At 54.6% G+C, this 24538-nt stretch overlaps 1 protein-coding gene across 2 annotated transcripts; it reads right to left on the bottom strand.

The window, feature by feature from the left end:
* Nucleotides 1-3650: 3650 nt before the first annotated feature.
* Nucleotides 3651-22546, bottom strand: Tpm4 (tropomyosin 4). 2 transcript variants are annotated; one of them, XM_074053741.1, is made up of 9 exons: nucleotides 22358-22546; nucleotides 19016-19141; nucleotides 14560-14693; nucleotides 11441-11558; nucleotides 10981-11051; nucleotides 9679-9754; nucleotides 8023-8085; nucleotides 7877-7946; nucleotides 3651-5028 (listed from the first exon to the last, which is right to left on the bottom strand). In XM_074053741.1, the coding sequence occupies exons 1-9, from the start codon at nucleotides 22469-22471 to the stop codon at nucleotides 4946-4948; spliced, it is 855 nt and encodes a 284-aa protein (XP_073909842.1). In that variant the 5' UTR covers nucleotides 22472-22546; the 3' UTR covers nucleotides 3651-4945. The 2 variants fall into 2 exon arrangements, with proteins under 2 accessions (XP_073909842.1, XP_073909843.1); XM_074053742.1 differs by lacking the exons at nucleotides 19016-19141; nucleotides 22358-22546 and adding an exon at nucleotides 18578-18808.
* Nucleotides 22547-24538: the final 1992 nt, after the last annotated feature.

Below are 24538 nucleotides of genomic sequence, written 5' to 3'. Positions count from 1 at the left end.
GGTCTGCGCTTGGGATAGGACGGGCTGTGATTGGTCAGCGGCGAAGAGTCGGGGACTTCAAATGAGGACCGGGGAGGGGGCGTGGCATCCTACGTCTCCACCTTCTTTCACGGACTCTTGGAGGGGCCCCGCCCCGCCTCCTGTTGGGAGGGGTGCCAACAGCTCCGCGCGCTGGCAACGTGGGGGGGGAGTGAGGGGGGGGCGGGGCCTGGTACTTGTGCGCACGCGCAGTGGGAAGACGGTTAGCCTCCAGCAGAAGGCGCACGCGCATGGAGGGCCCCGCCCTCATGGCCCGCGCAGACGCAGTAGGCACCGAGGCGAGCGCGGGAAAGTGCATTTCTACTTCCGCGTCAAACCAGCCCAACCAAGGAGGGAAAGCGATAAAGGGACGCTCGTACCTGCTCCGGGATCGTAGGAGAGTGACAGCTGTAGGTGACATTTAGGAGCCTTGCTCTTGTGCCCACACTTAAAAATTAAAAAAGAAAAGTACAAGTTATGCAGCCCCTTACCGGTCCGATGGTGAGACAAGGGAGGCCACAGCAGGTGACGTGATCTTCCCAGGCTCCGGAGTGGGAAGGTGGGATTTGAACTCACGTCCCGGGCGCTGGGTTTCTGGCTTCTCCCGGAAGCGGCAGGTTGCAGTCGGGAGCATTGGATGTTCTTGATCTCCTCTGCAAATTCTTTTTTTTTTTTTTTTTAATTCTAAATTATTTTTTCTTGTTCTCATTTTATTGACCTGTTTCTTCTATCTTCTACTTTCGCTGGATCAGCCCATTGCAGACTTTTTTTTGGGGGGGAGGGAACATTCGTCTTTATATTTTATATATATATATATGTATTTTTTTGAGACAGGGTCTTCCTATGTAGCCCAGGCTGGCCTTGAATTTGCTAGGTAGCCTTTAACTTTGTAGCCCAGGCTAGCCCCAAATTTGCGATCCTGCTGCTGCCTCCCCATAGCTGGGACTACAGTTGTGTGTCATCATGCCTGGCTTCCTGTTTCTATTTTAGATGTTGGTATTCCCCAGGGTTCCTCTGTCTGTCCTCACTTTCTGGGTGACCTCATTCCATCCTGTGCCCTGCTCAGTCTTTACCCATGGCCCAGCTATCTTTATGTTCAGCTACTTTCTGGACGTCTGCCTCTGGATTTGTCAGCAATGAACTCACCATCTATCTAGACTGGCTGGGGGTGTAGCTCAAGCGGTAGAGCCCTTGAGGCCCTGGGTTCAATTCTCAGTACTGCAAAATAAATAAATAGACCATATCTATTAAGAAATACCTTTGAGGTGAAACCTAAGTCATCTTTGCCCCCTTCTTTTGAGCTGTCTCCTCCTGATTCTTAAGGTTCTAAGTAGCTCTGGAGGGGTTGGGGATTTAGCTCAGTGGAAGAGCGCTTGCCTGGCAAGTGTAAGGCCCTGAGTTCGGTCCCCAGCACCGAAAAAAAAAAAAAAAAAAAAAAGGAAAAAATAGAAAAAAAAAAGCTAAGTAGCTCTGGAAACTTCCTCCTCTGTTTCCATGGCCACAGTGACATCACTGCACTTCAGTCCTCTCCTTGACCACTATCTCCAACCTAGACTCCACCCTGCTGCACCAACACCCATCTGTGGACTCTCACTGTGGGATACAAAATCTTTATTTAGTGTATGATGCCCCTCTCACTGTGGCCCTAACCTCGCTCTTTATTCCACCATTCACCGGATTGGGGACTCCTCAAGAGCAGTTAACAAACATTGAACACTTTGTTTGGTGGTACTGGGGCTTGAACTCAGGGCCTTCACCTTGAGCCATTCCACCAGCTCTTTTTTGTGATAGTTTTTTTTTTTTGAGATAGGTTCTAAGACACTTTTTGCCCAGGCTGGCTTCAAACCACAATCCTCCTGATCTCTGCCTCCTGAGTAGCTGGGATTACAGGCGTTGAGTACTGGCACCTGGCTGAACACTTTTTTTTTTTTTTTAACAACTCAGGCTTCTTAGAGAATTGCCAGTGCTGACTGTATTACAAATTGTCACCTGGGGTATTGGGAAAAACCCTCCACTGACCACAGTCACACCCCAGGTAAGCCTTGGCTGTAATACTGCCAAAGCAGCGGCCAAACTCAGCATTTAGTGAAAACAGTATCATGGTTCGAAACCAGCCAGTTCAAATAGTTCTTGAGACCCTATCTTGAAAACACCTAGCACAAAACAGAGCTGGTGGAGTGGCTCAAGTGGTAGAGTGTCTGCCTAATAAGTGTGAGATCCTGAGTTCAAACCCCAGTACCACCTAAATAAATAAACTCACAGTGAGTGTCAATATCTAATTAAGAGGAAGAAAGTGTTTTAATTATACTTACTAACAGAAAATTGCTTGCATATGGTAGTAACAGTTTTTGATTCCTCCCCCCTCCCAAAGTTAAGATCTTCTTCTCATTTTTATTTTTTTTTTGCAGCACTGGGGTTTGACCTCAGGGCCTCACACTTGCTAGGCAGGTGCTCTACACTTGAGCCCCTCCACCAGCCCTGTTTGCATTGGTTTTCATTTTGAAATACGGTCTCCTTTAAGTCTGGACTGTAGTCCTAGTTGTTCTTTGCCACTTAGCTGGGATGACAGGCCTATACCGCCTCACCCAGCCGTTGGTTGAGATGGGGTCTCACAAAGTTTTTTTTGCCTGAGTTGACCTGAAACTGTGATCCTCCTGATCTCTGCCTCCTGAGTAGCTAGGATTACAGGTGCGAGCCACCAGTGCCCTATTCCAAAGATAAGATCTTAAGACAAAATATTCAAAGCAATACAGATAGTGAAACTTTAGTGACTTTGTAAGTTCCTTGTCACTCAACCATTAAGTTCTAAGATTACTCCCTTCTGATCACTTCCTCATTTCATGACAGCCACTAACCTGGGTACTGGCTCCAATCCACCCTCATTCAAGTCTTTCCTGAAAATGGGTGCTAAGTGGATTTTACTAATCCTTTATTTACTTCCATGTCTCACCAGATGAAGTTTGAGCTCTCATCACTGCGTCCAGCCTGCTTTTCAATTTTGCTGTGTATGTGCAGTACACAGAACACCTTACTTACACAGGCAGACCTTGGACTTTGTCCCTGGTCTCACCATCTATTAAAATCCTACTCATTCTTTTTTATTTTTATTTTTTGGCAGTACTGGATTTTGAACTCAGGGCCTCACACTTAACTAGGGAGTCCTCTAGCACCAAGCTGCATCCCCAGCCTGTTTACTTATTCTTCACTGCCAGGCTGGATTGGGGATAATGGGATGTTTAAGTTCCTCCGTTACTGAAATTTGGAGATAATAATCCTTACAGCATGAAGTCATGGTGTAAAGCAAATGCCGGGTGTGGTGGCTCACGCCTATAATCCCAGCTACTTGGCAAACTTTGACAGGGAAGACCACAGTTGGAGGCCATCCTGGGCAAATAGTCCAAAAGATGCCATCTCCAAAATAGCCAGAGCAAAATGGGCTGGAGGTGAGGCTCAAGGAGTAGAGTGCTTTGCAAGTGTGAAGCCCTGAGTTCAAATCCCAGTCCCACCAAAACAAAAAAAAAACCTTAAAAATAACATTTTCTAAGTTCCACTATCTTCCCTTTCCACCCCATTAACATTTGTTGAGCCAAAATCCTTTGCACATCTTCACCCATTCTGAAACTCACACATACTGTAGTTTCTGTAAAAATTTATTTGACCAAAATGTAGAAAAAGTGACAGTATTACCTATGATACATGATAGGGCTGCAAGGATCAGAGCAGTGTGGGTTATTCGGTCGCACAGTGTGCCGGTTCATCTCCTGGGGAGTGTAGTGCTCAATAAATAGGAGTGCGAGGTGGTGGGGACAGGGGGTCAGAAGCCGGGAGCAGGACGATTTGCAGTCAGGGTTGTAAACTCAACTCGGCCCCCATACGGACAGGGAATGGGGACCGTTCAGCTCTGAGATGTCAGCGGAGACAGAAAAACACAACGAAGCCCCTGCGTACAAAACACCCCATGTCCAGTTTCACCAGGAGTTTCTTGGTCTTTTTTTTTTTTTAAGTCAGCTTGGTCCCACGAGAGGAATTTCAACCCTAGGTAAGTAAACGTTCAACTGAACTATGGAGATGAAATTAGGCCAACTCCCTTTCTGATCTCTGCTGTGCTGCCGGAAAGACACCTGTTACCCGAAACAAAACCAAAACCCCCTCTCTTGCTCAATTTTTAGGAGACCGGCAGCAGTGTTGGTGAGGTGGTCCTGCCGTCTACCACGCACCTGCTGAGCGGAGGCCTGAGAGCTGAGCGTGTGGCATGACTGGAAGGAGACATTATTGGTCCTCAGAGAGCAACTTGACGGAGATCCAGGTAGAAGAACTTAACATCAAGGATCGATCCCAAAAATATCTGAGTAATCACTGTGACCATTTGGTAAGCATTCTGGCACCGACTACTCAAAGGACATTTGTCCTGGGCCTTGGAGTGAAGACAAGGTGACTAGGTTGTCCGAGATTGAGGCCTTGACTTCCCACAAGAGCCCTTTCCCCCTGCTTTGGATGGAAACTTTTCACCCACTTCATTGTGACAGTCCCTAGGCTCCTGTAACTTCACCAGAAAGGGTGACCTTCAGAATTTTAATTTTCAGTCAACCTGTGACTAGGTGATTGGAGTCTGTTCTTGAAAATACGGGGTTGTTATCCCAGAACTAAATGCCATAGATCTTAACAGAGGATGCCCAGTGTGAAATACCCTGCCTATCTTAGGAAGACAGCTGGAGAAGCTGGTGCCATTAAAAAAAGTAAGAAGGAAGGAAGTAGATAAACGTGCTCATAGCTGGTCTGAGATAAAATATTTGGTCATGAAATCCTAATTTGCTCGACATTTCCAGCAAAGCGAGGAAGATGCAGTGACAAAAGAGACTTCTTACAAGAAAAGAGAGAAAGTCGGGGCGCTCTGGCGTCTCTGTTGGAACCCAGCTTCTGGCTTTGGTTATATACAGTTCAGTTCGTTTAGTGTCTGGTCCAGAGTCTGGTGTAAACCCACGTTCTCTTCTTTGGCTTGGGCCAGTTTTTCTGGTGAGGAGTAAGAGAAAAGGAAAAAAAAAAAAACATTAATAAGAATTTTTGTTAAAGGATTAAAAAAAACTTTATAAACCTCAAACTACCAGAGTGCAGGGAAAATAGTTTGTGTTTTAATAACAGAAAACTTGAAGAATAACAGGGATCTCCCCCCGGGGGGGCGGGCGGTGGCTCACACCTGTAATCCCAGGTACACAGGAGGCAGATACAGGGAGGATTGTAGTTTAAGGCCAGCCAGGCCAAAAAGTCAGCAAGACGCCATCTCAATGAGAAAGCTGGGTGTGACAGTGTGTGTGCCTATAATCCCAGCTACGCAGGAGGCAGAAGTAGGAGGACCAAGGTATAGGTCAGCTCCTGGCAAAAATGTAAGACCCTACCTGAAAAACAAGTAAAGCAATAGAGGGCTGGAGTGTGGCTCAAGTGGTAGAGCACCTGCCTAGCAAATGCAAGGTTCTGAGTTCAAACCCCAGTGCCACTGAGAAAAGAAAATTCAGGTGACTGTGACCTGGGAGGACGTGATCAGACAGAGCACCGCCCTGAGCCCATCGAGGCTGGCCACACACTCATTTAATCCTCACGACAACTTGAGCTCGTACCTTCCTTCTGCAGCTAAGTGGCCGTTTGAGTGGGAGAGGTGGGATCCCAGCCCAGCTGTCACCACAGGTGCCAACCTCCCCCACCCTGTCACCTGGATTCCCAGGCATCTGTTCTGTTATCAGGTAGTCTATAAATGACACGGCCCTCGGGTGCTGGCTGGAATGACTGGACAGGTGGAAGGGCGGAGGGCCGGTTTACACGGCAGTGCAGGCTGACTGTAGTGCTGGACAGGTTTGAGTAGTTTAAGAGAGATGTATTTTCTTCGGGTTTTTTTTTGGTAGAACTGGGATTCGAACTCAGGGCTTTGTACTTGCAAAGCCGGTGCTCTACTGATTGATCCACTCCTCTAGTCCATTTTACTCTGGTTATTTTTTTTAATGGCACTGGGACTCGAACTCAGGGCCTCACACTTGCTAGGCAGGTGTTCTACCACTTGAGCCACTTCACCAGCTTACTCTGGTTGTTTTGGAGATGGGGTCTCATGAACTATTTAACTGGGCTGTCCTCCAACTGCGAACCTCCTGATCTCAGCCTCCCAAGTAGCTGGGATTACAGGAGTGAGCCACCCCGCCTGGCTTAGGAGATGTATTTTGGAGGAATGAACAGCTAGTGACTTGTCACTGATGACCTAACTGGAGGTTTTCATGTCACTTCCAAGGGCAAGGGTGCCCTTGGTCACTTTTTAAGGATGAACTTCTAACACTCCCCAGGTGTTAAGCGTCACACGTTCTTACTAAGCCAACGCAAGATTCCTGGTTGTAGTTGACACAAGTATGACAGGAGGTAGATGGCAGTGTCTTGGGGAAACTCGGGGGGAAAAAAAAACTACCTCGTTTTTTTTCTTTTTTTGTTTGCAACAGGGTCTTGCTATGCAGCCCAAGCTGGCCTGACACTAGAGATCCTTCTACGTCATCCTCCCAAGTGCTGGGATTACAGACGTGCACCACTCAGCCCGACACCATTGAGTCTCCATTCAAAGCAATTCCTATTTAAGGAGAAATTACTGGCTCACAGATGTATTAAGTAACGTCACGGATGTCACATTGGCGTGGGCATTGCTTGTCTTTTTGGCTTGTGCTCCAGACACCCACTTTTTCTGTGGCTGTGGTCCGAGGTGTCCAGCTATGGCTCAGAGATGGCAAGCAGAGAAAATGCGAGTGACAGGGTGTGAAAATGGGGGTTGCCTGTCTTTATTGCTGTCACAGACTGCAGCAGGAAGAGGTCTGGAAGAGCAAGCCCCAGGTACGTAGCTGGGGAAGGCACCACAGACAGAGGACAGATGTCAGGACTGCAAGGGCTCAGCCGCCCGTCAAAGGAAGGTCATGGCATGGAGGGCGAGGCTAAGCCCTTTGCTGAGAGCTGTGTACGACTTTCTGAGCGTAGACCTCGTCTACAGGCCGGAGGTCACCAGGGAGAGAGCTCAGAGGGACCAAGTCAGAGCCAGTCCCAGATCAGCAAGGAAAGAAAGACAGTGAAAAAACTAAGCCATGTCACCAAACCAAGAAATGTCCCGGTGGCTCACGCGTGTAATCCCAGCTACTCAGGAGGCAGAGATCAGGAGGATCAGAGTTCAAAGCCAGCCCGGGAGAACAGTTCACTCAGCACCAAAAATGGGCTGGTGGGGTGGCTCAAGGTAAAGGCCCTGAATTCAAACCCAGTACCAAACAGAAAAAGAAAGTAAAAAAAAGAAGCGCTCTGAGGGCCACAGTGAACCTTGGAAAGAACAGTGACCAGAACCAGAAATGAGAAGAGTATCCCCTGCCAACCGCTGGGTCCAGTGGTGTCACCGGGTCCAAAGGTCACACTTGAGAATGGGCCGTTTTCCCCTTATATGGAAACCTTGTTTCCCCGACAAGCACTGGGGACATAAGGTGAGAGGCGTGCGTCCTGCGCCCTTCCTGGATGACACAGGCAGCCTGGGGGATTCTGTCTTAACCCAACGTTTCTGGAATTTTCCGGCTATGTCATGGAGCACAAAGATCAGAATTTAAAGAATTAGAGCCCTTGAGGAGATGCTGAGGAATGTGGGGCAGGCCTGGCTCCTGCGTCCTCCCTTTTATCATTTTCTCCCGCCGGGACAGGCCTCCAGCTCTCTGGAGAGGGGTTGGTAAAAATGCGAAGTATTTAAAAAAAATGGTCAAGCATCTCTGTGAACCAAGCAGGAGTTGGAGAGAGATCTAGAGGCATCCTTGGCCATCAGACAGACAGACGGACAGACACACACACGGAGGTGACAATTCCCTACCTTCCAGGTCGTCGATTGTCTTTTCCAGCTTGGCAACTGTTCTCTCAGCAAATTCAGCCCTGGTCTCGGCCTGGGGAAGAAGAAAGTCACACCATGGCCTCAACCCCAGGGGACACTCGTCAGGAGCTGGGTGAGGCCACACTCACCTCCTTCAGTTTGTCGGACAGAAGTTTAATCTCTTCTTCATACTTATCTTCCTTTTCAGAATACTGTGGGAGAAACCAAGAAATGCTTTAAAAAAAAAAAAAAAAAAAGATGAAGAGCTGGGTATGGTGGCTCCTGCCTGTAATCCCAGTTACTCGGGAAGTGGAGATTGGGAGGATCATGGTGTGAGGCCAGTCCAAGCAAAAAGTTAGCAAGGCCCCACTTCAAGCAGTAACTGGGTATAGGGCTGTATGCCTGTAATCCCGGCTCCACTTGTGTAGGTAGGAGGATCAAAGTACAGGTAAAAAGTTGAGACCCTCTCTGAATGGCTCAAGTGGTGAGGCCCCGAGTTCAAAACCCTACTACCAGAAACAAAACAAAAAATAGATATGGTCCTTTGTCCTTCCTTAAAACTTACAATCTTGCAAAAAAGATGCAGTTAATTGGGTCGTTATCACGTGTGTGATAAGGCCAGAGGTGTAGCTCAGTGGTAGTGGTTGCCTAGCATGTGCAAGACCTGGGTTCGATCCCCAGCCCCGCAAATCAACAGACGCTACAAATCACGCCAGAGGAAAAGAAGTGTGCTACACAGCAGACACCGCCTTCGCGTGGGTGAGAAATGGGAAGGGCCGGGCTGGCCAAGGACGAGGTGGGCGCAGAGGCCGAGCTGAGCAGGGTTGGTCAGGGAAAGGGAAGTCACACCGGGCTGAGCAAACACAGGCTCCGGGCCCTGGAGCTCACGACAGCACGCAGAATGGCTGTGAACCCCAAGTCCAGGGCACCTGGGGGAGTACAGGAGGGAAACGGGGACCGGATGGGGCTGGGGAATTCAGCAGGGGGAGCCGGGGCTGGCACTGCACCCCTTGAGCCACACCTCAAGTCCATTTTGCTCTGGTTATTTTGGAGATGGCGTCTCGTGAACTATTTGCCCAGGCTGGACTCAAACCGTGATCCTGCTGGGCACCGGTACGTCACACCTATAATCCCAGCTACTCAGGAGGCAGAGATCAGGAGGATCGTGGTTTGAAGCCAGCCTGGGCAAACAGAAGAACCCTTCACAAAAAAGGGCTGGTGGAGTGGCTCAAGGTGTAGGCCCTGAGTTCAAACCCCAGTACTGCAAAAAAGAAAAGCAACAACAAATAAAACCACCTTGATCCTCCCGATCTCAGCTTCCCAAGTGGCTAGGATTACAGGTGTGAGCCACTGGCACCTGGCTGAGGCTCTATTTATATGACTTTTTCCTAGGTCTCCCCAAAATGAGCCTACTAGGTACAAATCTCAGATTCCACCTCCATTCTCATTTGAGACAGAGATAAAAGAAGGCACCAAACTGGGCACAGTGGTGCATGCCTGTAATCCCAGTACTTGGGAGGCTGAGCTAGGAAGATCACCAGTTCAAGGCCAGCCTGGACTACACAGTGAGACCACCTCTCTCTCAAAAAACAAAAACAAAACATGGAAGAGGACCCAAAAGCCTGCATGAGAAATCCAGCCACCAGGCAGCTCCTTCTGTCTGTGAAATCCCCAACTGCTGGACACCAATGTTAGTGCTCACCAGTAGAGGTCAAGTTCCTGAACCCCTGGCCTGTACCCGTACCTTGGGGAAAGAAAGGAACAAAACCCAGCAAGTCCCCCTCCACGCCAGGCCAGCCACCAACCTTTTCAGAGGCAGCCTCGAGCGATTTCAGGTTGTTAGTGACATTTTTGAGTTCCTCTTCCAGGTCCCCACATTTTCTGCAAATAAGACAAAGGATTTGTGTATTTGATCTTCTCTCTTCCAGAGGCCCAAGCCCCTTAAAAAAAAAAGCTCTCAGCTCTCTGATGGCTTCTGCCTGTAATCCCAGCTACTCAGGAGGCAGAGATCAGGAGGACTGCAGTTCAAAGCCAGCCTGGGCAAATAGTTCGGGAGACCCTGTCTCAAAAACCCTTCGCAAAAACGGGCTGGTGGAGTGGCTCCAGGTGAAGGCCATGAGTTCAAGCCCCAGCATTGCAAAAAAAAAAAAGTTTCCAAAGGAGAAACCTCCTGTGCCCAGCCTCCCACAAGGAACGAGGGGGAAGGAGTTGATGGGTTTTTCTGAGATTGTAACGCTGGACGCGCACCAAAATCTCTCATACCAGAGCGGGGTAAGGCGCGCCCAGGGGTTTATGGAGCACTTTTGGCCTTCGGCCAAGGGTGGGGCAACAGGGACTTGGGAAATTTATGATTGATGAGGCAGCCTCCGGAAGGTGTAGGAATGAGGCCGAGGGAGGGAGGCTGAGATCTTGGCAGGCAGAGACCAGATCTGTGAAACCAGAGCTGTCTCTGTGGAGCTGGTTCCTTCTCCGAGGCCCAGGGCAGAGGTGTTTGGTTTGTTGAGACTTGTGGGATTCAGGTTAAGTTTCCCACTTCCTTGTGGCTGTCCCCCCACCCCCAGGAATTGGTCACAGTCCAACATGGGGGCATCTGCCTTCTACAGCCAGAGTTCTGTTAGGAGCACATGGCCTTGAGCCTGGTGCAGTGGTGCACGCCTGTAATCCCAGCTACTGGGGAGGAAGAGGTATGAGGACAGTCCAGGCCAGCCTGGCGCAAAGATGTAACCTACCTGGAAACAGACTAAGGCAAAAAGGGCTGGCACAGTGGCTCAAGTGGTAGAGCACCTGTTTAGCAAGAGCAAAGCCCTGAGTTCAAATCCCAATACCAAAAAAAAAAAAAAAAAAGCTCCAATGTCCTTTGAGCCGTTCTAGCTGGGAAAAAGGGACTCTGGCTCTTTGCTACCACACATCTCCTACTTCCCAAAGTCTTGGTGACAGGACACTGGCGGGGGCGGGGTGCTTCCTGGGCAGTAAGTGGCTATCTCTTTGTCAGCAGTGGGGACGAGCCATGAGTCCCAGATGGCCGTCCACTCGAGCAGAGGCCGGGCCAAGGTCAAGGTCGATCCCGGCACACCCAAGCCCTGCCCGTCCGTTGTGTCACCACTCACAGCTCGGACACCTCGGCACGCTCCTCAGCGCGTTCCAGCTCTCCCTCCAGGATGACCAACTTCCGAGCCACCTGTGGAGACAGGAGCCCGGTGACACCGGTCCCCGCAGTGCCCTCCCTGGGTACTGTCCCCAGCGTGGCACTTTCTGCCAGTCCTTCAATCCAGCAGCCCTGGGGACTTCAGGGAACGGACACCTCTCTCCCAGAACCCGGGAGGGAAGGAGGAGCCAGGCTGGGGGCCACAGTGTGACAAAAGGACAAAGGCCACTTAGTCCCCTCAGCTGGCCTCCCAGCAAGCTGGACGGGTGCCCGAGTCACGCAGGATCCTTCCTGGCCAGTGCTGTCTCTGGAAAACCAGATGTGCGACATCCCCAGCCAAGGGCTTCCTTCCCTATCAGCAGCCCTGTCCTCTCCGCTTCCTGTCACCGCGGCCACCCGGGCCATCTGCCCGCCCCACTTGCCTCCTCGTATTTGCGGTCGGCCTCCTCCGCGATGTGCTTGGCCTCCTTCAGTTGCATCTCCTGGATCTCCATCTTCTCCTCGTCCTTCATGGCTCGGTTTTCGATCACCTTCATTCCCCTGCAAAGGACAAGCCGCTCGTGGGGGCGACGGTCACCCAGACCCTTCTCTGGATCTCCCCAGATCGCCCTCCGCCCGTCTCCCATTCACCTATCTGTTCTCTTTTCAGCCAGGATCTCACTGGTAGCCCAGGCTGGTCTTGAACTTGACATCCTCCTGCCTCAGCCTCCTGGGTGCGGGGATTACAGGCGAGCCCCAACACGCCTGGCTTTTTACTTCATCTTTACTGACTGACAGATGCTGTTTGAATGCCTTTCCCTTCACAACCGCCCTGTGAAGCGGGTCCGTTATTCCCATTTTACAGGTGAAGAAACTGAGGCAGGGGGAGAGGTTTGGCGCTCCCAGAGCTAAGACTCAACCCCCCTGGCCTGGATCTCGTCTTTGCTTTTTTTTGGTTGGACTGGGATTTGAACTCAGGGCTTGGCACTTGCAAAGCAGGCGATTTACCACTTGAGCCACACCTCCAGCCCTCTTTTCTGCTGTTTTCTACTCCTTTCCATAAGTAGTATCAAGGGGTCCCTTAAGCCAGCAGCGACTATGCAGTGAGCAGGTCACAAAAGGCTTTCTTGAAGAGGTGACATTGAAGGGAAGAAGAGACCCGGAGGAGGAGCTGGGCATGGTTGCACCTGCTTATAATCCCAGCACTCAGGAGACAAAAAGACAGGAGGATGAAAAGTTCGAGGCCAGTCTGGGCTACATAGACCCATGCCTCGTCTTAAAGAACAAACCAACCCAGGAAAGCCGGGCCACGGCCTGGGTCTCTGAGTGACGTGCTGAGGGCAAAGGGGACCCCGGGAGGATTTTAGAAACAGGTGTAGTGAAAACAAAATGGTGGATGGAGTGCAGTGGGAAACCCAGGTGAGGCACAAGGCTGGATCTCTAACCCAAAAATCCAAAGTGTCCCCAAGTCAAATTTTGCATGTATGTGTGTTTCTGGGGGTCAAACCCAGAACCCTCGAGAGCCAGGCAAGTGCTCCGCCACCAAGCCACACCCCAGCCAAACTGAGCAGGGACATGGAGCCGCAGACGGAAAATGCCACTCCCGACCTCTCGTGTGACAGGTGGCCGTCCAGGGGCGGCACACTGAGCATGTTCTGTGAAATTCCCTTCAGGCCCTGCGTATCACGTGTGTGTGAAACAGAAGCGAATTTCAAAATATGTACATATTCCAAAATCCGAAAAACAAAAAACCCCCCAAAACAAAAAAAACCCTCCGAAATCCGAAACACTTCTGGTCCTAGGCATTTCGGATAAGGGAAAGCCAAGTCGCACTGACCGGGTGAGGGACCAGGGTGGATACGGCCAGTTTGGAGAGCAGGACAGCTCGCTGGTGGCCAGCATGGGGGACAGAGAAAGCCACAGCCTCCAAAGAGGAGCCAGCCCTGGGTAACGCCATCGGCGTCTGTCATCTTGGCAGGACAAGGTGTCAGCCTCAGCCCGAGAGCAAGCTTGCGGGGACGTCTGTTGGAGGAAGACGCCCTGTCAACTCATGAGATCAAAGTGGCTTGCCCAAGGCCATGCAGGTGTCAGGGCCAGCGCTGTGTCTGGACCCTCCAGCTCCTGGTGTAGGTTGACAAAGTGTCACCAAAGGCCACTGTGACATGATACAAGCAAGCAAGTGGCCTTCCCATGCTGTCACTGTTTACCATGGGACCAATCCGGTCAGGCTGGCCAGCCCCAGGCACTGCATGGATCTTTTTCTTTCTTTCTTTCTTTTTTTTTGGCGGTCCTAGGGATGGGACCCAGGACCTCACACTTGCACAAGCTTCTCTTCACTGGTGGCTGCCTGGACCTGCCACCTTGTCTCCATGAAGTGACAGACGCACAGCCTGTCCCAGGGGGTCTGTCCCCTCCAGCCTGACAAGAGGTTTCCCATTGGGAAGTCATCTCTAAGACACCCTAGCTCAGTCAGGTGCTGGTGGCTCACGCCTGTAATCCCAGCTAGCTGGGAGGCTGAGATCAGGAGGACCACAGTTCAAGGCCAGCCCAGGCAAATATTTAGGAGACCCCCATCTCCAAAAGAACCAGAGCCACGTGGGCTGGTGGTGTGGCTCAAGTGGCAGAGCACCTGCTTTGTAGGCACAAAGCCCTGAGTTCGAACCCCAGTCCCACCAAGAAAAAAGAAAGACTCCCTAGCTGTTTTCTAATCTCTGCTTCATGGTCACAGCAGAAGAATGAAAAATGACTCCTTTTTTTTTTTGGAGGGGGGAGGTCTACACCAGGAAACCTTTGTGATGGGTGAGCCAAGTGAGACGGGGTGTAACCACCGGAGAGGCCCGGCCCACGCCACTGCCACACAAGGAGTCCATTTACAGCCACACAGAGACAATTGCATGTGTGAGGGACACAATCTTCCCTCAGTCCTCCGGCTTGCCACAGAGCCACCCGCTCCCGAGGACGGAGCGCCCTGCATCCAAGTGCAGCACCGAGGCCCTGGGGGGGCGTCACTTGCAAGTGCAATAGTGGCACTGGTTTGTACATGTCCCTGAAGAGCAGCTGTCACCATCCAAGATCGCTGTCAACAACCCTGTAGGGCCGGGGTACAGCTCAGTGGCAGAGCCCTTGCCTCGCAAGTGAGGCCCTGGAGCACAAGAAAAAGCAAAAAATAAAAAGGAGAACTTGAGGGGCCAGGCATAGCAGTGCTCGCCTGTAATCCCAGCTCCCGTGAGGCAGGAGGACCTCAAGGTTGAGACCAGCCAGGGCTGCACAGCAAAACCAGATGTCACGTTCATTTGTGTTTCCTTTTTTTTCCACACCGTTCTCAAAAATGACGTCTCCAGAGTAGAGAGGCCTGGTGGCTTTCCCAGAAAGTCAACTGGCCAGCGCTGCCACCTGTCCCACACCCGCCCAGTTTTCCTCCTTCTCTGTCTGCTAGATGTTCTTTGTGACGATCTTATGCCCGGGGTGACAGCTGACAAAGCACTGTCACACAGCCCTGGGAGGTGAGCAGTGCTGCATGTTCCAGAAGCCAGCAACGACCCCGGGTCCCAAATGTCCTCACCTCTCGCTCTCGTCTGCAGCCTTTTCTGCCTCCTCCAGCTTCTGCAGGGCCGTGGCCAGCCGCTCCTGTGCCCTGTCCAGCTCCTCCTCCACCAGCTGGATGCGACGGTTGAGGGCCGCCACATCTCCTTCAGCCTGGGGACGACAAGGGGCAGCTGGGTTAAGCAGGGACAGGCCTGCCTGGCGCCATAATCCCAGCTACACAGGAGGCAGAGATCAGGAGGATCGAGGTTCGAAGCCAGCCCAGGCAAATAGTTTTTGAGACCCTATCTTGAAAAATCCCTTCACAAAGAAGGGCTGGTGGAGTGGCTTAAGGTGAAGGCCCTGAGTTCAAATCCCAGTACTGCAAAAAAAAAAGGAGGGACAGGCCAGCCACCAGGAGTCACCGGGAGCCCCAGCACTGCCCCTCCCTCCATGGACCCCATTCCCTGCTCAAGCCCACTCAGGAAGCCAGGCTATAAGGAACCCACACTCTTATTTTTAAAAAAAAATGTTTGTTTGAGACAGGGTCTTGCCATGTCCCCAGTCTGCCCTCAAACTCTTGGGCTCAGGTCACCCTCCTGTCTCAGCTTCCCAAGTAGCTGGGACTACAGGTGTGCACCACCACACCCAGCTTCTCTTGTCAGTAGGAGCACCCCTGAAACAGCAGGGAACACTCTCCACTCACTGTCAGGTGGGTGGCTGAGTCAACATGGAAGAAAAATATGCTCAGATACTATGTATCCATTGAGATAAAAAGAACAGTAACAGCAAAAGAACGGAGGGCTGGTGTGGTTGTGCATGCTTGTAATCCCAGCACCGGAAAGACTGAGACAGGAGCGTCGTGAGTTCCAGGCCAGCCTGGGCTGCACGGAGTGACCGGCAGGAAATCAGTCCTATCACTGGCTTTTCGGGAAGTTTCCATCCACGAGGTAAGAAGTAGATGGAGTGCAGAAAAGCCAGAACTCTAAGTCACAATCCCAGCTTTGACAGTCGGCGGCCTGTGGTATGGGGCAGGTGGCATCTCTCCCCCCCCAAGCTCGATGACTCCAAATGACTGTTGTGCCAGCTGTGACCACAGGGCGTGGCAGGGGGGACCCACGGGAAGGCCCACAGACAGCTGGATCTCACTGTCATGGCTTTAAATTATTTTAGTCCTCACCTAGCTCAGCCATTTCACAGATGGGGACACTAAGGGGCCCCGCTAGGTGAAGTGGTTTTGCTGGGTGACTCAGATCCCCACCCGAGCCAGGGCTTGGAGCAGGCCACACAGTTGGTCAAACAGCTCAATCAGCAGGGTATGGTGGTTCCTGCCTATAATCCCAGCCCTTGGGAAACTGAGGTGGGGGGATCACGAGTTCGAGGCCAGCATGGGCTACGTAGTGAGACAAAACCCAAAAGCCAACAAAAGAGGACCTGGGGCTCAGCCAAGGGAGGTGCAGGGGAGTTGTACTCCTTTCTCCTTTTTTGGTGAAAAAAGAACCTTTTTAAAATAAGGAAGGCTATAAAAATGAGTGAGAGGCTGTGTCCTCTGACCCCAAGCGTATACAACAGAAAAAAAAGAAGTGACACTCAGCCAGTGTGGGTTTCTCCTTTTACTGCCAGGAGCCTTTGGCCCCTCTCCCACCAAGAATGGACGTCACAAAACTGAGCAATTCACACCACTAATTCCAGAACAGTCCGTCACCCCAAAATAAACCTGCATACCTACCCGCAAAGAAATGATTTGAAAAAAAAAATTTTTTTTTGGTGGGGCTGGGGTTTGAACTCAGGGCTTCACGCTTGCAAAGCAGGCACTCCACCACTTGAGCCACTCTTGCAGTCCATTTTGCTCTAGTTATTTTTGGAGATGGGGTCTCTAGAATGGTTTGCCTGCGCTGGTTGAACCTCAATCCTCTGGATCGCAGCCTACCGAGTCGTTGGGTTCCCGGCGAGAGCCACCAGAGCTCAATTTTTTTAAAGTTTTGAGATTGGGGGCGGGGGCTGGCTATGTGGCCCAGGCTGGTCTCGAACTCCTGGCCTCAAGCAATCCACCCTCTTGCTTCAGCCTGAGGAGTGGCTGGGACTGCTCAGCGCAGGAACTGGCTTTGTGTGTGATCACACAGAGGTGTTGGATTCCTGAGTTGTCTCAAAAACAGACGGAGAGGAAAAGAAAATTCCTGATGTGGCAAACGCGGGATGCCAGCGGGCGGGGCGGCCACCGCACATCCTGCACACCACGAGCAAAAAGTGCAGTCGCGGAGGCCCCGCCCCTTCCTGCAATCAAAGCTCCCAGCGACAAAGGATTTCCCTTATAAGGTAAAAGGCGCTTGCAGGCTACTTGTGGCCGAGGGACAGGAAGAAGTGGGTTAATCACACAAAAATCTAAAAGAAACCAGCTGTGGGGAGCCAGGCAGGCCAGCCCAGAGGTGGCCCTTGGCTCTCTCTACAGCACACTCCAAGTCCCCCCCCCCCCCGTCTTCTTTTTCCTCCCCCCTGTCTCTGGAGTTCCCTTTGGAAATTGAACTTTTTACGAAGTTCCCAAACTTTGCCAAAGCACCCCCCTCTCCCCACTGCTAAGGCTTGGCTCGGGGTGCAGGGCCATTTTGGAAGGACGACTTCTCCAGACATGCCTGGGTGACATCAGATGCAGGGTTAGGACGGCCCTGGGAGAAGGAGGCCAGGCCAGCTACTGTTTGGGACTTCCCGGGCTTGTAAATGCTTCTCGGAGCCAAAACTGCTCCAGCCCAGGCCAAGCAGGGGCTGTCTGGGAAACAGGGACCAGCCAGCCCTGGGCTGTCCCCAGAACTGTCAATATGCACCCAAGGCCACCTGGCCCAGCATCTTCTGGGGGCCCCAAGCTTCTAGGACCCCCCTCCCCCTTGCCTCTGCTGTCTTTGTCCGCCCAGCAAGCGTCTTCATTCTCTAGGTCCCTGGTCAGCCTCCAGGATGGCTGCCACCACCGGACTCAGGACACCCCCAGAAGGCCAAGCGCACCTCCTCAGTCTTACAGACCGTGAACTCGCCCCAGGATTGCGGGAAAGGAGAAAAGCACCTACTGTGTGCTGGGTACACAGAGTCACACACAGCTACCAGATGGTGGGCGATGGGATTAGAACCCAGATGGGTCCCCAAGCCCTGGTCCCCGCAGAGACCAGTTGGAGAGGGAGAGGCCGGAGGCTCAGGGGTGCACTTCCGCCCCCCCCCACATTCCCCGGCCTGGGGAGGACACGTCGCCGCCGCGCCCTGGGGACCACGGAGAAAGTTCAGCGGGACTCGGGAAGCCACCCAAGACGCGAGCAAGTGCGACGCCTCCGCCCCAGGTCCACTCGGGCCGCCGCAGCCCAGGACAATGGAGGCGCCGTGTCCCCACCCTCGGCCCCGTCCCAGGTCCGGGACCCCCGGACGGCAGCCGGGGAGCGGGAGCGCAGCGCCCCGCACCCCCACCCGGGACCGCGACCTCCGCCCATCCCCCACTTCCCGCTCGGCCCGCCCCGCGGGACCCGGATGCAGCGGCGCCCCCCTCCCCGACTGGGCGCGGGAGAGAGGACGGAGGAAGGGGGTCTCCGCGCGCGGGGGTGGGGCGCAGGACGGGGTGCGGGGCGGCGATCTGGGAGCCTCAGGGCACAAAGGCGGGCTCCCGGGGACATGGTGGTGGTGGTGGGGGGATGGCGACAGTGGCGGGTGGGAAGCGCGGGAAGCGGGCGGCTCCCGGAGCCAGGAAGCCTGGAGAGCGCGGGTCCCGGTGCGGGACGCGTGGAGCCGGGCGCCGATGGGGACGTGGGGCGCGCGGGCGGGACCCCGGCGAGGTCGCGATCGGGGATTGCGCGGACCGGATCTCGGCGCAGGGAGCGCGGATCGGGGCTCGGGGCGCGCGGATCGGGGCGCACAGATCCGTGCGCGCGCGGGATCGGGGATCAGGGCGCAGATCCGTGCGCGCGCGGGATCGGGGCACGGGTGGGGACCAGGGCGCAGATTCCTGCGCGAGTGGGATCGGGGCGCGCGGGCGGGCGGGGATCGGGGCGCGGGTGGAACCGGGGCGCGGCCCGCCGGACTCTCACTTTCTCGCGCCGCTCGCGCTCGCCGTCCAGCTCGCGCTGCAGGCCCTGCGCGCGGTCCTCCGCGTCGTCCGCCTGCTGCTGCAGGGCCTGGATCTTGCGTTTCACGGCCTCCAGGGAGTTGAGGCCGGCCATGGCGCGGGGCGCACGCAGCGGGCGCTCGCAGGGCTCGGGCGATGGCGGCACACACAGCTCGGCCGCGCCCCGGGTCCCCGAGCCTTTGGCGCGCCGGGGCCGCCCCCGCCTCTCCCCGCCCCCCGGGCCCCGCGGCGGCCGTCGGGGCGGTGAGGTCACCCGGGCCGGCCCGCGACGTCAGCACCGCTGGGGGAGGGCCTGACGTCGCCACCGCTGGCCGCCGCCGCACCAGGCGCGATCGGGACTTATTTGGAGAAAGCGCCCGCGCCGCCCTCCGCCCTCCGCCCTCCCCCGCGCCGCACTCACGTCCGAGGCCTTCTTCTCGCTCTGCTCCAGCTGCTCCTGCGCGGCCTTGAGCGCCTCCGAGGACTTGTCCAGTTCCTCCTCTGTCCCTTCCAGCTTCTTCTGGAGGTGCGTCAGCTCCTCCTCCACCTGGGGACACATGGGGGACACCCCAAAGTCCTCAGCGCCTCTGTCTCTGTGCCCCGGTTTCCTCCTCCGACATGTACGGTGCCGGTAGGGCGCACGGCCACACCAATGGCAGCCGTGTCCAGCCACGCGCTGCTCTTAACCTCACTGGGGTCCCTGTGCTCTTGGGGAGTCCATGATGGCTTCTGGGGAACTGAAGTCCCCACAGCTTTGCCAGGAGCACTGCACACTCAAAAGGTGCAGCCTCCCAGGGACCCCAGGTTAGCAAAGGGGAGCTCACTCTGTGGGCCTGCGCCCACGTTGGCGGGCAACTGCAACTTTGTAATGAGGCTGTGCGCCCAGAAGAGGACATGGCTCCCCAGTGCCCAAGGCAGTGACTCTCAGACTGCCTCCCAAAATTGCCCTGGGCAGGGACAAGGCCTAACCCAGGACCAGCAGCAATTCAAGGCAAAGGCCTTGTTTCCAGGGTCTGACCTTAACCTTGAAGCGTGGAGCCTGGAAGTCGGACTAAATCCCATTTCTACCTCAGTTTCCCCACGTGCAGGAAGGAAACCTTGACCTGTCTGCCTCTGAGCACCTGACCGCTGCTTTTGAACTTGACCAGATAAATGAGCCTATTTTATAGTTCAGCTCTGACTGGTCGAAGCATTTGCTTGGCGCTGACTGTATGCCTGGCACGGGGCTCTCGCTACGTGAAACCGAACTTGAGAGCATGGGGTCCCTGCGGCGTTAAGATAGTTTGGGGGGCAACTTTCGGACAAAAGCAGGTGGGGGCTTAGACTATGCCAGGCATGTTCAAATACCCTTTCCCTAAAGCCCCATGTCGCAGAAGGGTAAACTGAGTCCCAAAAGAGGCCACACCCATCAGGGGGTGTGAGTCCTTTTCTGTTAAATGAACCCCGAGGCTGGCTTGCTTGCCATGCTTAGCACTCCCTTGATCCCAGCTTCTGCTGGGAGGTTCTACTGTCCCCCCAGCTCCAATGTCCCCCGCAGCCTATACAGCTGTCCTGAACGGAGCCCCACCCCCTTTTTTGGCTCTCCCAGTCTCTGCCCCACCCCACCTAGGCTGGGGGCATCCAAGGAAGTTTGTCGATTGAATCACTGGCAGCATTGAAGGGCGTGGGTCATGTCCCCTCTGTCCCAATTCCCTGTACACACAGCATGTGTTGGCATGTGCAGCCTTGTCCAGGCAGGTCACTGTGCTCGGTGGACCTCAGTGTCCCTTCCCCTAAGATGGCCAGGAGAGCCCCCGAGCACATATTTCAGTCCCTGTAAATAGTGCCTTAGGGCAAGGCTGAGGCAGGATATGGGGTCAAAGGCCAGTGGTGGCGGATATCACTGGTTCCCACAAGGAACAGGGCCTGGAATTGGGGTTTTGCTTCAGGTTCCCAGGGGGAGGGGAGGAGAGGCTGGTCCTGACACCCTCTCTCTCTAGTCTGCAGTGTAGGGCACTCTGGGTAAGTTGAGTCCCTGTTCACACCCTCTCCTGTACACACACCGGAGTCACAAAGCCGGTGGACAAGCCAGTCTGGACTTGAATCCAAGTCCTAGCAGGCAGCTTTGTAACAACAAATACAAAAAAAAAAAAACAATCCAGGTGGAGGCTGGCGAACTTTTGTCCACTTCCTAGGCCACACAGCTGACTGGAGGCTTCAGGAATATTTTCCTTTTGTGCCTCGGGTGTTGCTGCACTGTCAGTCACTCACACCTTAGTAAGAATTAGAGCCATAAACGATTTTTTTTTTTTTTTCCTGGTTCTCACTATGAGGGCTGGCAGTACAGGGCCCCGCACAGGCATTTGTGTTTGCCAGGGAGGGGCACACGGAAGAAGGAGGGGCGTTTCTGGCAGGGAACACCCGGGTGGGGCTGGCCTGTAGGGGTGTGTCATGGACTCTCTGGGGGGGGATGGGGAGGCCCAAAGAGGAAGTAGGGCGGGGCAGGAAACAGTCCCACCGTGACTGAGGGCTTAGTGTGCGCCAGGCACCTGGCCAAGGGCTCCACCTGCAGAGTCACCTCTGAGCCCCCAGTGGCAGAAGGGAGTTTGGCGCTGTGGCTTTCCCACCTCCAGTGGGGTCACCGAGACTCAGAGCTGAGGGCCTTCCTTTTCCCCGCGGCCATCTGGTGACTGAGCTGCGGCTTGAACTAGCTCATGGCCGGCCAGGCCTTGATGCTTGGTGTCACCATCCCAGGGGACTCCTGGGCTTCTCTGGGACCTCCATGCTCCCTGGGATGGGGGTTGGCCCCAAGGGGAGCAGGACACTGCGGGAGGGGTCTCCTTCCTCCCGTCTGTCACCTAGACCTAGACAAGTGACCTGCTCTGTCCACCCAGGCCAGAGTGAGGTGGGGACGCCCAGCCTGGGTCCCCCGCCCCTGCCTGCCTTGCAGGCCTCCCTCAGCTCCTGGCTGCTGGGGAGGGAAGTGACCTTCCCTGTCCCTGGGGTTTGACGTGGGGGACAGTAGGGGACGCTGGGCACAGAGACCCCGGCTCATTCTCACCTCTGTCCTGCCTGACCCTCGACTGTACGCCCTGTCCTCACGGTGGGCCATCACTGGCCTCACCCGGGCTCCTGTCCCATCGGGGGGCCTTTCTGACCCAGGACCCAGTCACACGCAGCTCTGAAGTGTCACTCACATGTACCTTGTGGAAGTCGCCCTGATATCTGCACCCCAAGAACAGTCACCCTGACACCCACAGGCGCCGTCCCGATCACACAGCGGCCGGACACTCATTCCCTTAGTGTCCGGTGACACTGACACACAGGCTCACCAACACTTGCGTCTGTCTCAGCTGTGTCCCCTTGCCACCCATGGAACCTCCCCTCGCACCCTGGCTTCCTGTCCCCTTCACCCATCCACTGCTCCAGCCCAGACCCACACAGGACACTTGTGTCCCTGTGAGCGCTCACCACACACACACACACACACACACACACACACACACACACACGGTGTCCCCAGCTCCACACCTGGGGCGCACCGCCCTCCTTCTCGCCCTCCCTCCCTCCCGCACTCACTTGGCTCCCAGTGGCCCTGCTGAAGTGGGGTGTCCAGTGTCCCCCCTCTAGGGAAGGCACTCTGGGAAAGCCAGAGGTCCCTCCCTCACCTGTTGTGCCACAGCTCAGCCCCCCTGGCCCCTTGCCTCAGCCCCAGAGCCTCCCTTAAGCCTGGGCACAGAGAGGGCGCTGGGTGGCCGGACGCAGCCCAGCAGAGGCCACTCACCTGTTTGCACTTGTCCTCTGCTACTTTCTTGTCCGCCTCTGCCTGCTCGGCCCGGTCAATGGCGTTCTCCTTGTCCAGTTTGAGCATCTGCATCTTTTTCTTGATGGCCTCCATGGCTGTGGTGGCAGGGGCTGGTGGCAGGGGCTGGTGGCAGGGGCTGGTGGCTTGCAGAGTGAGGCAGCAGGCGGAGGTCAGGGCCTTATAGGCCGGGCGCCCGCCCTCCCGCAGGCGGGGAGTCTTGGAGGAGGCCCAAGCCCCAGCAGCCGGGCCAGCTGCCACTCGCTCCCTCTCTCTCTCTCTCTCTCTCTCTCTCTCCTCTGCCCGCTCCGCAGCCCGCGCCTTATTTGGGCTTTGGATCGTCTTTAACAAAAGAAAGAAAACAAGGCCCAAGCACTTTGCAGTTCTAAGCTGGTGACACGTGGGTCTGGGGCTCTTCGGGGAGCCCCCGGGGGACTCCAGATAAGGGCCTGGGGTGTGGGTGCACAGACCCAGACTGATGGCCTCAGTTTCCCTGCCTGTGGCGGAGGGGATTAAAGGGGGTTTGGTGCCCATGGCGGCAGAGACCTGGTTCCCGGATGTGAGGTCTCTGTTCTTTTCTTCTCTGTCCTCCTGGGTCCTGTGGGTACATCTCCTACCACCACCTCCAGGAAGGCTCCCTTGATTACTCCCCTTCCTTCCTTCCTTCCTTCTTCTCCCTCCCTCCTTTCCTTCCTTCTTCTCCCTCCCTCCCTCCTTCCTTCCTTTCTTCTTCTCCCTCCTTTCCTCCCTCCCTCCCTTCCTTCCTTTCTTTCCCTCCACTCCTTCCCACTCCATCTCCTCTCTTAGGTCCCTGCCTCTCTCTGTCTCCATCTCTCCTCTGCCCTGTGACTTCTACCACATCCAACTCACAAGAGTCAAAGCCTGGCCAGCAAGTGGGTGGAGACCATCTCTTAGAAACCCTTGCTGCTCCTGACACCCTCCTTACCTCCATGCTCCTCTGCCCTGCTCAGAACCTGCCATGGCTCCCCAGCACCCACGGAACCAGCAAATGAACTTACTTCTGTGCTTTCCACTTAAGCACTTCTCACACTTCTGTTCATCCTTCAAAGCCCACAGCAGATGGCCCCTCCCCCAGGAAGACGTCCTAGATTCCCACACAAAGTCCTGAACTCCAAGGCCCAGCATCAAGGCTTGGGCCCCCGGCAAGGCTGCAGAGGGGCCAGGATGAAGGACATGTGAGACCGCTTTGCTGTGTTGGGTGGGGGCCCTGAAGGTCGCATCTGGAACCTCTGTCATGTTTTTTAATTAATTAATTAATTAATTATTTTGTGGTACTGTGGTTTGAACTCAGGGTCTACACCTAGAGCCACTCCACCAGCCCTTTTCTGTGATGGGTTTTAGGGTCTCACAAACTATTTGCCCAGGCTGGCCTTGAACCACTATCCTCCTGATCTCTTTCTCCTGAGTAGCTGGGATTACAGGTGTGAGCCACTGCACCCGCACTCTCGTGTTTTACGCACACTGACTTCTTCCCACGTTCAGGAGCTGAGAGGGCTTACCCCAGACCCCTCCCCTGCTCTCTTCTCCTCCCCTTCCCTAATCTCGCCCCCTCCCTGTGTGAACTCAGTTTCTCCTTGTGACAAAGGAACGCTGTCGTAACTGTTCAGTCTTCCAGCGCTCGGTGGTGGGGACTTTTCCATTCCCATTCTGAGCACAGGAAGCCAAGGTTTTCCCTCAAGTTTATGTTCAAAGCCATCCATCCAGGTGGCTCCAACCCAGACACCTTTGACTCTTCAACCAAGCTGCATCCCATCCTGCCCCTTCCGCATTTTACAGATGAGGAAACTGAGGCCCAAAGCAGCTCACCCAAGGTCCCCCAGCTCGTCAGTGACCAGTAGACTCCAGAACTGAGCTGTAGCACGGTCCTAAAACCCCTCTCCGCCCCAGCACCTGCCTCCATGCTACCTTCTTTCTCACTCCAGGTCACCTGGCCCCATTCTTGCTGACTTTGGTGACCCTGGGCCCAGCCCTGCCACAGCTGGTGTGGCTAATTCCAGGTGTGACACCACCAGCTTTGGAAAGGGATCTGTCCCATAGGACATGTCTGCTTAGTCGGTGGCCTTGTAGGGCAGACTCTTGTCCTGGAGCAATCTCCTGCAGGTGGAATCTGAGGCAGGGGACAGAAGGGGCTAGAGGAATGGC

This window comes from Castor canadensis, chromosome 14, assembly GCF_047511655.1.
Source record: "Castor canadensis chromosome 14, mCasCan1.hap1v2, whole genome shotgun sequence".
In the NCBI taxonomy this organism is placed as follows: domain Eukaryota; kingdom Metazoa; phylum Chordata; class Mammalia; order Rodentia; family Castoridae; genus Castor; species Castor canadensis.
This window is presented reverse-complemented; position numbering and strand designations above follow the sequence as displayed.